The sequence below is a fragment of the Poecilia reticulata genome, chromosome 1 (genome assembly GCF_904066995.2).
Source record: "Poecilia reticulata chromosome 1, P_reticulata-male-v2, whole genome shotgun sequence".
Lineage (NCBI taxonomy): Eukaryota > Metazoa > Chordata > Actinopteri > Cyprinodontiformes > Poeciliidae > Poecilia > Poecilia reticulata.
The window spans coordinates 16,477,647-16,493,316 of record NC_088830.1 but is presented as its reverse complement, the minus strand read 5'-3'; the positions used below and the strand labels follow the sequence as shown (position 1 = coordinate 16,493,316).

The following is a 15,670-nucleotide window of genomic DNA, read 5'->3' as shown; positions in this document are numbered from 1 at the left end:
AATGAAAGATGAACTTCCTTTTAAGGTTTTTACGCGTCTTCCCCAGGAGTCGTAATCAATGTGGAAGGGGTTGTTTATGTTAACTAAATATACAATGCAACAAAACTCCTTTTATTTGAACAAATTAAAAGAGATTAAAGGAATTATTATGACTCTTTGAGGAAATGCCAGTTATGCCTAATGAGTTTAAAGTTTTGTAAATGAAAAAAATCCAAGTCAAAGTTTACTAGACTTTATGTCCATAAAGACAGTAACATAGCAATAAGCACAGCAAATACGTATCAAACATACATAATATGTGTGTATTTTATATCAACAGGGTGTTTATTTTTATGTTGCCATTTTGTTTAATAATGCTGAGACAATTTTAACACCTATTTCGAAAGAGTAGCTTTAGTTCAGCTTGGATACTGACAGTAGGTGGTAACAGAGCTTTTAAACTGGCAATAACTCAGCAGCTGAACATCACGTTGGCTGGAAACTTCAAAACACAGCTGTCATGATAGTAGCAGTTCTAAGTAATGATACCACCGGGAAAGTACTGGAGCACTTTGACCTTTCATCTGGGAGGGATTCCTGAGACCATCCTGACCAGAAAAGTGCAGAACAAGGAGCTGATATGATGCTGCGCAGAAACCTGAGCTTGAAATGAAGAGAGGAAAGACGGTTTGATTAAACAATCTTACCCCTAATTGGTTAGTCAGCTAGCATTATTCAGGTATATTAGCATTGCAATTATTAGTTTATGTGTTGTCTTGTTGGTGATTTGTTTTTCTCTCTTAGACCCTGGGATTTGTTTCACATTATATATATTTAAAAAATCACGTTTAGTCATACATGTGAACATTTTCACTGCTTTTAGAAACAACAACATTTCATTTTACCTCTGTCGGGTCGCAAGTGAAAAAAACAGCTACCAAACTGTGAAATTCTGAGTATGAGACAAAAATATCTGCACTGTAAAGTACCTGTAATGAGATGTGAGCCAAATACCTGCACGAAAAAAAAAAAACTGTTTTAACATCTGTATGATTCTTCACATGTATTCTTTGTATTTTTTTGGATTTGTGCACTTTCTTGCATGTTCATTTCTTAAATAAAAATGTTCTGCTTAAGAAGGAAGTCCTTATTTATTCAAGAGTCCATTTTTTAAATATTTGTGTTGTTGTATTTAGTGTGAAAGCTTTCAAGAAGTTATATTTTAATTATGTCCCTAACAGATCATACCAAAATGCCAGTGTGCTAAATTTGCCCCACAGTACAAAACACAAACCTTGAAAAGGCAGAGCAGCACCAGAAGACGGCCATGTCAGTGGGCTGTTGAACATGTTCGTCTTCATAATTTAACCAATATCCTAGCTGACCAAATATCCTCCGCTGCAGCAGCAGTGAGGAGGAGCATACTGCCAAGTTCAACAGCGTTTACAGAAAAGAAAATAAAGGTCCTGTTGAGAAACATCTCCCAAAATACATGCCACAACCTGCCAGTTTGTGTGGCCCCAATGGAGAACAAAGAGTTTTGTTTTTCTCACCAACTGTTGCTTCCAGACTCCATGCCAACACACGAACCATCTCACTTCCTTAAGTGTATGCAACTTTTTGGTTTCACGAGAAAGTCAGTCGTCTATGGACAAAATTACTGTTATGTTGCAGAAGAACAGGACTGCATGTGTCGTGTGCCAGCGCAGTGAAGGAGACGTCACGGAAAAAACACAGAGGGAGTCCTCTCCTGTGGCGTGGCAAAGGAAGCCAGCTGGCAATGTCTTCTTCACTGCTAAGATGCTGCTGCAGACAAAAGAATATCCTTCATGTATCTATGCCAACTGAAAAACATACTTTTTTAGTCATTAGTTGTTTTTTTGTGCTGTTTTCAAATCCATGTGCTCCAGAGGTTGGTGTAACAACAACAAATGTCTTGGACGGTTACACTAAGAAACAAGGATTTCTGCCAGCTTCATTAGCTACAATCAGATTAGCTAATTATTTGTCAAGTCAATTTTATGTTTTTAGAGTTGTGAATTCATTCACTCCAACTTCTTCTAATACTACAGAGAGATCTGCAAGAAAATCAACTCACCCCCCAAAATAAAAAAAACATTTTATGAGGGATCTGGTGAGAGTATTGTTATGCTCGTATCGTAGCATGACGATACGAGGATGCTAACATGCAAAAGACTTGAAACTGGCCAGATGAACATCTTCCAGTGGGGCAACAACCCTAAACAATCAGCGCTACCGTGGGTGTAGCTCTGATTGCATGAGTATGCTTTGGTTTAGATCAAAGCATACTCATTTGGTAAAATGGCCCAGTTAAAGCCCAGATGAAAATCCAAAGGTGGCAAAAGTTAAAAATTGATGTTCAGAGATGCTTTCCATTCAATCTGACCTGGAGCTCTTTTATGAAGAAGAATGGACAAATATTCCAGTCTCTAGATGTACAAATTAATAAAGCAGGTATAAACTAATGGCAAAATATTGAATAATAATAATAATAATAATAATAATAATAATAATAATAATAATAATAATAATAATAATAATAATAATAATAATAATAATAGCATTTTTTTTATTTACAATGCCCTTTATGCCAAATTGAGATCTCAAAGGGCACATTGACACGCTGATGATGGGGAGCTACTGGATTGGAGTCCCAGCTGCCGTCGGTCAGTCTGACAGAAGCGAGGCTGACATTTTGCATCATCTGCCCTTCTGGCCTAATATTTGTAATATTTCATAAATACTGAAGGGCTTTGCATACCTTCGTTTATTTTAAGGGAAGAATAAAGCAAAGTATTCATGTGCATGAATCACCGACTTCATCTTAGGCTTAGAGAAGGTCTTTTAAACATTCATTAAACACAAGCTAAATCAATAAACATAAAAGTTGACAAAACACAGCGTTGGATCACTCTGCTGCAGTCCAAAATTAGGGATCATGTTCCTGAACAATCGACCGGTCGGTAGAAATCTGTGCTGCGTTTAGTTAGTCGTGTGAGCAGCAAACATTATTGAATGAAACTATTAGAGCTTGCTTTCGGTTTGTTTGCGAGACATTTCTCATTCAAAGAGGTAATTAGTGTTGTCGTGGCGCCTGCGCTAGCTCTGCTCTTTATCGTTGGCGAAATAATAATTTACTTTCAACTGCAAACCTCACAAGAGGTTCTGAGATGTCAAAGGCAAGAGGGAGATAAACGGTGTGTTTCTGTGCCATCCTTTCTTGCATTTTTTTTCTGATGGCTTCCATGCAGCAGACAACTCAGACTAGAACAGCTAATGCACAGTCTTAAGCTTTCATGGTCAAAGTGGCACATTATGCTTGCAAAAAACACTAATCAGCCAAATGTATTTAAAACATGAAACAAAAGCAACTGTTGCTGTCAAACAAGACAACTTGCAACCAAGTGATTAGTACAAAGTGGATGCTAAAGTACATGATGCTCCCTTCATGCATCCATCAGTGATGTTTTGGTCAGCTCTACTCTATGTGTACCACGTCATGATACGATGTTTCCGTTGTCTTGTTATTTACACAGCTAAAAGTAAAAGCTGCACCACTGTTCATCTAACCTCCTGTACAAAACATGTCCCCACAACACGGTGGCAGCGGAGCATCTCCAGATCCAGCTCATGAAAATCCCAACTTCCATGGTCATTCTTCCTTCTCTTTTATTTTTCTCAGCCTAGACTCTGTCGCCTTTCTCACCATAGGTGCTAAAAATCAATCGACATTGTCTCTTGTATAGGCATGATGAAGTTGTGTAAATGTTACTTTTGTCTGGTTTACTTATTTTTTCTTATGTTGCACCACACAGAAGAGCGCTGGCATCCCTAGAAGAAGCACGTCCCACTGAAGGAAAGTTTTATTTTTTTGCCACATTGGTGTAGGCCATTACATCGTCATCAGTTATCTTTCTACAAAGGCTGTGCCAAATTGTCCTTCTTGAAAAATTTTTTTCCAAAATCAGAAATGTTTTGATGCGAATTTTACTGATCGCATGACTTTTTTTTTCTGTGACTGAAACACTGTAAATACCACAGAAAACAATCTAAATGTAAACTAAAACAAAATCAGATAGTGAGAACAATGGAGTTTTGATTATGAAGGTAAAAATAGTGTCAATGTTCACAAATGCACAGAACAAGATTCATACTTTTCATATTTTTAATGTTCAATCTTGTAGGAGAAGTAAAATAATCACTGTGTTTCTGAAAAGTGAGACTTTTCACATGATGTGTTAAAATGCTTTGATTGGGCCAGAGCTCGTCTGCCTTGGCAGTTGTAATAGAAATGTTGTTTTTATACGCTTGGTATATGCTACTCTACACAAGTAGAAAAACCGTATCCCGGATACAAGCGGCCGAAATGGGTTTCCGCCGCAGGGTGGCTGGGCTCTCCCTTAGAGATAGGGTGAGAAGCTCGGTCATCCGGGAGGGACTCAGAGTAGAGCCGCTGCTCCTCCACATCGAGAGGAGCCAGTTGAGGTGGCTCGGGCATCTGGTCAGGATGCCTCCTGGACGCCTCCCTGGTGAGGTGTTCAGGTCCCACCGGGAGGAGGCCTCGGGAAAACATAAGAGAATAGAAAAATGGCTGTGGCACAATCTTGAAAGTACAAGATTTGTCCAGACTTGTCATCACTGCTGAGCTTGATTTACCACCCAGCAGCCAACATTTAGTTGGTGATCGTCACCAATCCTGCGTGGTGGAGTCACGGGTTGGTGGCAAACAAATTGCCTGCTTTAAAAGACCATTAAACAATCTTTTGAAGTGAAACTGTATCTTGATGTGTCGGTTTGGTTATTATAGCTCAGTATTTACTATGAAATAGCCACACAAGTGAAGTTTTTTTTTTGCCTGTTGCGTTTTAATCAGCGCTTTGAAGCAAACCGGAACAGCACATTCAGTGTTGTTTTGTTCAAGAGAGAAGAGACAAAACAGAGATGTCTGGCACCACAGCAAACATCCCTAAAGGTCTTTCAGCACTTCAGCAGGTTGAGCCTGTAACGTGTTGAATATCCTGCCAGATGGAGTGAAGCCATTATTCGTTCCTAATTTCTGAACATATTGCCATACCTGGTTTACATTATGTGACAACATGTGGGAGAGTGCTGCACATACCAAATACAAAGTAGGTGATCAATTGGCATGCAGAGTCATTATTGATGCATTTCTAGACTATGTGGAATAAAGTAGAAGAAGGGCATATGTTTACTGACAGCAAAGAAAAGGCAGGTTTTTTTAAAAAAATAAGCAAACCATACTACAGCAGGAGAGTTAATTGAGCCGATCACGAGTAGCTGAAGTCATGTTTTGAACTCAAAGCCATCCTCAAAAATCTATCAGAACAGGAGGGGCTTTCTCTGCATTTTGAGGCAAGAGCACTGGTGGCAGACCAGCGCAGCACCAACGTACCAATCAGGTGGTCGTGTGTTGGCTTCTGTTTCTTTTGTATACCTCCGTCTCCTCCCTCCCCGTCAGCTTTAAAACCAGGGGAGATCTGAGTGTTGATTCCAGAGCCTTCCATCCTCACTAATTGACGCTGCCTTAATAGCTTTGAACTTCAAGTCTCCTAAGTTTTCCAGACTGCAGAGCAATTTATTAAAAAAACAAACTTTTGTGTTAGGCCTTATTGCATCAAACTGATTTGTGTTTGCATTGGGGTCTCTCCCTCAAACACCTGGCAGTTTGTGTCTCTCCTGAAAACCGAGGATGAGTGTTGAATGAATGCTTTCTAGCTCTTTATGTCTTCTCTGTTATTGGTTTTAATAAAGTGTGCTTTGTAGAAGCTGAGATTAGGTTCATGCTGCTCTGTATGCATGTTCAATGTTGACTCCTTATTCAGTTGAAATGCAGGTATTGGTTTAAATAAGTAGTTTGTTCAATTCTTTGACTGTAATAAGGGAATAAAAAAAAAACTGGTACAACCAGCACTTTGAAAATATCCAAAACTTTCAATAAGAGCAAAATGTCAGCTGACGACAGGATGTATTCCTGTTTTTTTTTTTTTTTTTTGTATTTTCACCCAAGCAGTTGTAGGCACCCATTTTTCATTCTCATTTTTTGTTCTTTTTTTAACATTGTGATTGAAAAGTCAAATCCATTTCCCTTAAGCCATCCCACTTCTGACTCACCCACATTTCATGCTCAGTGTGTGGCTTCCAGTTAGCGTTAGCAAAGCAGGCAGATAATTAGCTTGACTGTCGAGAAGTTAAAGTGTGAACTTAACTGATGCTCTTAGTCTGTGCATCTCAATGCTGCTGAGAGGGAGAAAAGGCAGGAGGTAAACCAAAGTGGCATCTTGAAAGGAAAATACTGAAAGGGAGTCAGGTATCTGTGTTAATCTATGGTACTTAATGCTATTGTTTCAGGGTCAACATATTATTGTGGATATGCTTTAAATAAGCCATAGAATGAAACTTGTAAAAACTTAACGTCTGGCTTTAAGTTTGTGGCATCTTCTTGCATGGAAGAATGCAAGCTGTCTTCATGCTGCAGATCCCCAGAAATTGTCACTACAAAAAAGGCTCATCTAAGTACTGAATAGACTTATCTAAGTAATTCTTAAAAAATGAAAGAATACCATTGGGAAATTAAGATAAGCATATGATTTAAACATAAGGGTTAAATATTAACTTCACATTTCAAATATGGGTAAAATTCAGCTTGTATTGAATCCAGACTTGCAACATTCAAACACACCTGTTTTTTAATCTGTGTGTTGCTGAAAACAAAGATACACAAACCATATTATGGAGATGTGCCTGTGGATGATCTAGTCCAGTGTTTCTCAACCTTTTTTGCCAGCGCTCCCCTGGCCTTTATCCAGGTCCCTCACCGCCCCCACCAAAGAATTTGCAGGCTACTTTGCACTGACCATTATTTTATCATTAATATTACTATTACTATTGTAGATGTTTTGATTTTTATGCTTGCTTCTGTATTTATCATCAAAACTAATTTCCCAGAGAACAAAAAAGCCATGTGAATAGAAATTATTTTCACAGGCGTCTACAAAAAATGCAGTGAACATGCAAGTTAAATTCGTTACGGCTAGCAGCAGTGAATCAGTGGAAAAAATATTCTTATTTGTGTCATTTTCTAGTTGTTAAATATTCCACAAAATGACCAGATAAAAGATGTATAACATGCTAGTTCAAACTTTGATCTATTTGCAAAATAACTTAGCTCTGCAACATTAAAACATGGATAGAACTGTAACTACATTAATCATAACTCTTCTTCTCTTCAGTGTTTGTCAGTTTCTGGTGCTGCAGCTCTGTGCTGCCTTCAGGAGAATGGGACATCAGAGTATCATCCATAAAATTTCACCCACATGGCATTTAATGTGCAAACATTAAATGCAAACATTAAATGCCACCGCTCAATGACTGGTGTCCCAGCAGTCATTGAGCGAGTGGGAGGGTACGGCCTGGACATGTAAGACACAGACGTTTACCTATGACAGAACTCACACAGAGAGCTTTAATCAGAGAAGCTGCCAAGAGGTTCATAGTAAAACTCAAGGATATACGAGGTTTAAATAAAGAGAGTGCAATCCATATTAATATGCATGCACGACACCAAACATGATTATTTTTAATTCTAAAAATATTTGTAAGCATATTCGTAAAGCGCAAGCTATTACCAGTGCTTGAGCTCCTTTATGTTTCTATTCACAAAGCTACTGACAGGCAGTGGTGGGTTACTGTACTTAAGTACAGTTTTCGTGTATCTGTACTTTACTTAAGTAGATTTAATAATGGGGACTTTCTACTTTTACTCCACTACATTTTACAGTAAGTATCTGTACTTTCTACTTCACATTTCTACAAAACTGTCTCGTTACTCGTTACATCCAAGTCGCGTTGCTCTTTTCTTCCGTTAAAATGTGAAGTTCAGGGATTTAAGGTGGCGCCGTAAAATTCGAGCAATAACGTGACTTAGTGTCTGTTGTCACCCATCGGCTCCACCTTTACTCGCACACGGAGCTCCAGACATGCGCAGTGGTTTCCTCTGAGCGTCAGTAATATAATTGCGCTGCATAAATTGATATGGCGACATGTAAAATCAGCAGCGCTTCGCTTTCACAGACGGTGGGACTTCGTCCAACTTTTAGCGTCACTTGGAAGGAAAGCTTAAAGAAAGGTAAGATCTGTGCTAGCAAAGCTAGCTGTACTGAGACACATGTTGCATCTGATGAAAAAAAGTTGTCACTCATGCGCTGAATTATTGTGTGGCGATGTTGACTGAGGTGTCGCATATATGGGACAACGCTGTGACCAAAGTCTGCAATATATGACATTCAGGAACGATCCGATTCTTCTGGACGGATCTTTACTAAGTCCTAAGGACTGAAGCCTCACTGAGAGCCGTTCTTTGTTCTTGTGTACACTGCAGTGGCTATAAAAAAAAAATTCCCTTCTCACCCTCCGCGGGTGGTCTGTTTCATCCTCTGAGCTCGGGTCCTCTACCAGAGGCCTGGGAGCTTGAGGGTTCTCCTCCAGTATCTTGGCTGTGCCTAGAACTGCACATTTCTGGACTGAGATGTCTGATGTTGTTCCTGGGATCTGTTTGAGCCACTGCTCCAGTTTGGGGGTGACTGCCCCGAGGGCCCCGATGACCACAGGCACCACTGTGGTCTTCACCTTCCAGGTCTTTTCCAGTTCCTCCCTGAGGCCCTGGTACTTCTCCAATTTCTCATGCTCCTTTTTCCTGATGTTGTAATCACTTGGTATTGCTACATCCACCACAACGGCTTTCCTCTGTTCTTTATCCACCACCACAATGTCCGGTTGGTTCGCCATTACCATATATATATATATATATATATATATATATATATATATATATATATTAATCGCTGAATAAGTAAAAGTTGAACGTATGAACACAGAGCATGCTCATTGCTCATTGATTGATTTCGTCTCCTGTCATGATGGGAAACATCGCAGTGGGAGGGAGGATGAAAACAGTCACGGTGCTCATTCTGCTTGGTTACTTGTTGCGCCGTTGGACAGTGTTCATAGTTGAACGTTATTTACCGTTAATTGCGATGTTTCAGTTGTGGTTTCTGACATATGCAATATGGGCAACCGCCCAGGGCGTTATTTTTCTAGGGATAGCAGGAGACCTCTGCGGATTGTAGCACAGCGATGAAAGCAAAACAGAATGAAGTGAGTTTTAATTGATACTGGTTAAATTCATTTCAGCTCTTAAGTATTTAATATCTAGGTGTTTTTATGGGAATGTGGATCTTTCAGATCAATCTGAAAACCAATTTTGATAGGTAAACTTAATGTTATTGTGTCATTTAGCGCGGGGCGCTGGTCTTGGTCTCGGGTTCGGTGGTCTTGACTACAACTCTGCTACATGGCTCCTTGGTTGCATGTCCTCCACCCCGCCCGCACCTTCTTTACATCCCCTTTCAGTTAGATTTCTTTCTAAATAAATGTGACTAATGAAGTTCATGCTATGTTAGGACAGGAGACAAAATGTTTCCATCCCTGAAATTATGATTCATAGAATCACATATCTAAGTCTAAACTGTTACAGAGAATAAACACAATAAGAACATGTTTAATCTGTGGTAGTGTTAATTAAAATGGCACATTTCTGATGTATTAAAATTAAATACGATCGGCACACTTAATGATATTAGCGAATAGGTAATGCAATCAGCGAGTACTTTTACTTTTAATACTTAAGTATTTTTAAAAGCCAGGACTTTTTTACTTTTACTTAAGTAAAATGTTAATGTGGTACTTTGACTTTTACTTAAGTACATTTTTGACTGTGTATTTGTACTTTTACTTAAGTAAATTTTTTGAGTACTTTCTCCACCACTGCTGACAGGTAAGCAGTTAATTTTGTCCACAGAGATATATAATATCTGATAGGTTTTAATCATACCTCGTATTGTTTTTGGAAACGTTATGCATAGATTCCTGACCTACAACTAACATATGCACATAGTCACAGAAACACTTGTCATTTTAAAGTGTGCAGAGCAAATGACCCACCGGAGTGCAGGATAATATTAAATGAACTTCTGGTTTGCTGGTGAGAATGTGTGTGTGTGTGTGTGTGTGTGTGTGTGTGTGTGTGTGTGTGTGTGTGTGTGTGTGTGTGTGTGTGTGCGTGCGTGCGTGCGTGCGTGCGTGTGCGTGTGTGCGTGCGTGCGTGCGTGCGTGCGTGTGTGATGGCTCGGTTGCTCAATGTTTTAAACACACTTTTGTGGCCCGTGATATGTCGGCACGGTATTAGCACTCACTTAGAGTCATATTTCTGCTGGAGAAAAGTCTATAACGTGACAGAACTAAAGCAGAGTGTGTGATTGTGTGCATCTCCCACATGTGAGAGGTTTATAAGTGGGACAAGGAACTAAACAACATCAGGGGGCCCATCTCCGATGCAGTACTTTAAGTCTTTGAATCTTTCACCTTTCCTCCTCCTACATTTAGCACATAGGAGTAACATCACAGGTTTGAAGTGTAGTTGTATATCTGGTAAACGGAGCTCCCAAAAACTATTTACAATGCAGTGACTGTGTTACATCATGTCCATCACATGAGAAGAACTCTAAAACCTGGGTTGATCTGGATACATGCAGATGTAGCCCGGGAAAAATACTTAGCTTCACAGGACACAATAACTGGGGTTCTTAATGTGCAGTGCATTTTATTTTTAGTTGAGACAGATTAAACAAAGCTGTCTTGTTTCTTACTTTTGTTCAACAATCAGAACATATGTGTACCAAACATTATAATGTTATAGGTAATTACTAAAGAAATGTGGCAGATCTCCAAAATAACAGAGAAAATGCACAAAAATAAAATAAAATATATATAAGAGATAGAAATCTGGCAGTGGCCTCTGACTGTACAAACAAAATACTAATAATAGCTGCCTTACACCACACTGATTTAAAACGAATGTAATTGTGATATGACTTATTTTATCAACACTTACTTTTGACAGTAACGTCTCAGTTCACTCTTAATGCTGGAGCACACCGATGATCGGACATCTTATTGTCACACTCACAAAATGGCCGCCCTGCACAGCACATACAGGCTCCCTGAACCATCCATTTCATCTTGTTAAAATGACTGCTTATTACATAAATGGGAACGTACCGACATATTTCAACAAGTGATGCGTATATTTACCAGTTTTCTGCCAAAACGATCTCCCTCAGATAAAACATACAGTTCACCTCCAAGTTCAGCATGTAGCGGAGCAACACCGGAAGAAAACAAGATGCATTTCCTGCCCCGTCTTGGGAAACGGTAATCATTTTTGAAACACTGCTCTCTGGTGGTCAAAATGTGCAGCAACCGAGACCAACTACCTGAACATATTTAAATGTGAAAAAACAAACAAATAGGAAATGAAATTACATAACTGAACCAAAATCACTCAATAGCATTGCGTGAATAGACTTGACCTCCTTTATATATGGAGGTCAAGTCTAGAATTAGTTCATATTTCAGGTTGCACAGATGCAATTTATTTTAACACTTCAAGTCAACTCATATTCGTGGAAACATTCCAGTTAAGCCAACCTATTGGATGCAGCCCTGGTGCATCCAACAGGTAAAAAAAAAAAAAAAAAGCTGCAGATGTGACTAAAATATAAATTATAATATGCAGCTGGAATAAGGTTAATTTACAAACAGGTGCGCTTTATTTACTCCAGAGTAAAAGTGGCCAAATGCAAAGACAGGCCACACTTTTAAGATTTTTTTGAAAAGCATGTATCCTCAAGAGGAGACAAAGTTCAAACGGAACGAAAATCTTTGTAGCACTGTCTTGCCATGGTGCTTCTGGACAGCTTTGATTGCAGTGAGGATGTAGAGCCTGAACGAAAGCGGTATGACGATTCAAAGCCGAGCCAATGGGGAAGACAGAAAGTCGAAAGAGAGAGAAAGAGTGGTGGGGGTAAACAGCAGGTTAGGGGCAGAGGCAGTGGCGCAACTACACATTATTCAGGTGGATGCGAAAACATAGATCGGCGATAGATGGTGCAGATTTTACACTTCTCTGTTTAAGGGTTTTGTTGTGGTGTGGCTGCAGGCTGCTGCACGGGGATCCATGGCAATTTGGGAGAAGAGACGGTGAAGGTAGTGATGCTTTGCTTGCCTTGAGTGACAAGATGTCTTATATTTATGCATTTGTTCTTTGTTTTTTTTTTATCTTTCACAATTGTTTTTAGATACTTAAGTTCAGTGTTTTTCTTTAGCTTACCAGTATTTAAATGTTTTTGCACCCAAGCGGGTGAAAAAGTGTTACAACTAGTAAGTCCTCTTTGATTTTGTATTTTGTATTTTTTTTTTTTTATATGGTTCTTTTGTAAAATTTCTGTTGACCTCTTTCTTTACTTTGGATTCTCAAAGCATTTAGAAGTTTAACCACTACGTCTTAAATGAAATCAATATTCTTGCCTTAAAAGACAGAAATGTAATGTATGATGATTTTCTTGTTAAAATGTGAACGTTAGGACAATATTAGTGTATAAACAGAAGTGAATATAACTCCATCTTTATGTGTCTGTGTGAGTTACTGTGATTCTAAAAAAAAAAAAAAAAAAAAAAGCAATTTATTTGAGCAGTCATAGTAAAGATTGCATGTATCCACAGAAACAAACATGCCATCTCTGTCGGTCTCTCAGCGCTCATCACTCCTCTATCTTGTTCTAGGTGGAACCATGAGAGTGATCCTGGACCTGCAGTACATCTACTCCATCATCATCTCCTCAGTGGTGGCCATCATCCACACTCTGCTGGGGGGGCTCTACTCTGTGGCCTACACCGATGTCATCCAGCTGATCCTCATCTTTGTCAGCCTGGTGTGTAAACACTGACCTGAAGGTTTAAACCAGCAGCCTAGGTCTGCACAGTTTCGTCTCTTTTTCTAATAGATGATAAAACCCGGTCAACGATGAGTCCTATCAGATTACTGAGCTGCAGCCGTGTGGAAAGATATAGATGACAACAGAACGAGGGACAATGTTTGTGTTGAGTTCTGATGGACTGGCTCTTCTGCTAATTTTTCCACTTCATAAACTTAAATGTTAAACTCTTTATAGATATATAGGAAGAAAATAGTTACAGAAATAGTGGTATTACAAAAAGTACAGAATCTGTTGAAATCAAACCTGACAATACGTAACAAAGCTTCTCTTTTTTTTCTTTAGATTTAAAATGTTAGGGACTTAACCTTAAAATCTCCTACCATAGTCTATTGTTGATATTATTTGTGTGTTTGTCTTGCAGTGGGTGTGCGTTCCCTTCATGTTGACCAACGATTTAACTCTTAAGTCACTTTTCTGATATTTCATAAAGGAATTAATTTTTTTAGAATGGGGAACTTTAACTTGCGTTTACCCAAACAATACTGGGCGGGGAAAAAACCTGTGTGTTAATGATGGACATGCAGGAGTGCATTTATGTTTTTACAGCTACAGTTCTGATTTCTACCTATTGTTACGCTCTTACACTGTATATTCACACTTTAAAGTTCAGTAGAATATATTAAATAGAAGTTTTTATCTTAACTTTTAAAGTGTAAATACTTCTGCCTTAAGTTTTGCAGAACATTAAAATTAAGAGCATCACTTCCAGGATGACTGTCATAAGGCGGTTGTTGCCATCTCTGTATTTCAAGATCATTATCACATATTGTTAACACATATTGTTTTTCTTATCCTGTTATGCAGGTTGCCATAACAAGCCTTTGCAGGTTGTTATGGCAACCTGCATGTAAACCTGCAAAGGCTTGGTGAATCTGTAATCCAATGTCCAATCACAATATAGTTCTGTCAGAATAAAGGCTGAAACTGAATTATTTGTTGTTTAATTAATGACTTCCAAGAAAGACAAACACACATTGCTCGAAGAAATTTTCCCATGAAGTACAAACTTTTATCTCACTATAAGGCTTTTCTTTCTGTCTCACAATATTTATAGCATGTGGAAGGAATCAACAGCTTCTCTTACTAGAAGGAAAACACTAAGGTTTCAAAGGGAAGGATTTCTCACTTCTAACACAAAGCTGAACCCAAGAGTGCAACGAGTTCCCTATTGAGTGACTTCACACCAGACTGCAAATACGTTCTAAAACTCAAGTTAGCATCATCTTTGCATTTCCATCTAAGATTTTTCCAAGATTTTGTTCCCAAGTAATAAATCAGATGAAAGCGAAATAATACTTCCGGTTAATGAAGGAACCCTCATGACTTAAAATAAAACTACCTTTGTAAAACCAGCCCCTTAACTCTGTTTTTCTCATAATAGATACTTTATCTATTATGGTTGCTGAGAAGAATGGAAGAGCTACACTGTTGTGCAACACTGCTCACATAGAGCTTAATCTCCACCTCTATCATCTTTGTCAGCTCATAGATGGTAGACATGAAGACAGAAAGACTTTGCTTTGTCTTGTACTTTTCCACTCATGGAGTTGCAGATGGAGTCTACGTGGGGAAAAAGATCACATATCATCCCATTGGATCTTATCAGAAGAAAGCAAAACACAAAGTAATCTTTGAGTCACACTGAAGCTATACCTCCTACTACTGTAAGCAACATTACTTAGTGGCAGCTCCTAGTTTTCATGGGATATATCTGGTATTGACACCTGGAGGAAATACTAGAAGCTTTAGCAAGCAAACAGGTAACAAATGTACACCATTGAGAACTGATGTGATATTAACACAAATCAGGAGATATTTGTGAAGTCAAATGGTTTAAAATTTTTACTAATAAAAATCTAAACGGTGTGGCAAGCATTTGTGTTCACTGAGCAAATACTTTGCAGAACCACTTTTAGCTGCAGTTTCATTCCCAAGACTCTTGTGATGTGTCTCTACTAGCTTTATATGCACAGATCGACTTTTCCCCTTTGTGTTTTGCAACATGCAACGGCTCAAATTCATTTAGACTTGAAGGTGTTGAATCTGACTGAACTATTGTAACATGAAAATGCTTTCATCTGAAGCTCTCCTTTACAGTTTTTACTATATTACTAGGGTTGTTCTCCCATGACAAGCTAAACCTCCGTCTTTATCAACTTCTCAACAAATTTCATCACAGCACCATGTAACATTCTATGAGATGTAAAGAGACATGGTGAGCCAGAATTTTGTGGCCGGTTAGCTCAGTTGGTTAGAGCGTGGTGCTAATAACGCCAAGGTCGCGGGTTCGATCCCCGTACGGGCCAATGCTTTTTTTTTTTTTCTTCCCTTCTTTCATTTTAGCCATTAACCTAATCATTTAATTATAAACTAGTCGGCTGAAGACGACACTATATCGTATTGAGGAACAACATTTCGCTAGGATTACGAAACGATTACTCAATAACTACGCAGATCCTAACTAAAAAAACGTGGTGACAGATTATTCGATTGCTATACATTTAGCAGAAAGTAAAAGATAAAACAAGTCTAATAAAAACAGTATAACCATTTCTAATGTTGCTGGGTCAAAAACCTATGGGTATTGCCAATTTCTAGCACAGGTTCCATGGTGTAATGGTTAGCACTCTGGACTCTGAATCCAGCGATCCGAGTTCAAATCTCGGTGGAACCTGTCTTTTTCTTACTTGTCTATCTATATACATTCGTGAAATAATGCTGGTATTGTCCTGTGTCCATTCATCAACATGTTTTTC

General features: G+C 38.7%; 1 protein-coding gene, 1 long non-coding RNA gene and 2 other non-coding genes across 4 annotated transcripts; 3 read left to right on the top strand and 1 right to left on the bottom strand.

The window, feature by feature from the left end:
• Positions 1–216: 216 nt before the first annotated feature.
• Positions 217–2,531, bottom strand: LOC103463784 (uncharacterized). Its single transcript, XR_533547.2, has 2 exons — positions 1,533–2,531; positions 217–642 (listed from the first exon to the last, which is right to left on the bottom strand). It is a non-coding gene; the product is annotated as an uncharacterized LOC103463784 (long non-coding RNA).
• A 5,168-nt stretch (positions 2,532–7,699) lies between these two features.
• LOC145551724 (high affinity choline transporter 1-like) lies at positions 7,700–14,193 on the top strand. Its single transcript, XM_081607262.1, has 2 exons — positions 7,700–8,146; positions 12,700–14,193. The coding sequence occupies exons 1-2, from the start codon at positions 8,053–8,055 to the stop codon at positions 12,861–12,863; spliced, it is 258 nt and encodes an 85-aa protein (XP_081463388.1). The 5' UTR covers positions 7,700–8,052; the 3' UTR covers positions 12,864–14,193.
• A 953-nt stretch (positions 14,194–15,146) lies between these two features.
• On the top strand, positions 15,147–15,220 carry trnai-aau (transfer RNA isoleucine (anticodon AAU)). The gene has a single exon. It is a non-coding gene; the product is annotated as a tRNA-Ile (tRNA).
• A 296-nt stretch (positions 15,221–15,516) lies between these two features.
• trnaq-cug (transfer RNA glutamine (anticodon CUG)) lies at positions 15,517–15,588 on the top strand. Its single transcript has one exon. It is a non-coding gene; the product is annotated as a tRNA-Gln (tRNA).
• The last annotated feature ends 82 nt before the right edge of the window (positions 15,589–15,670 follow it).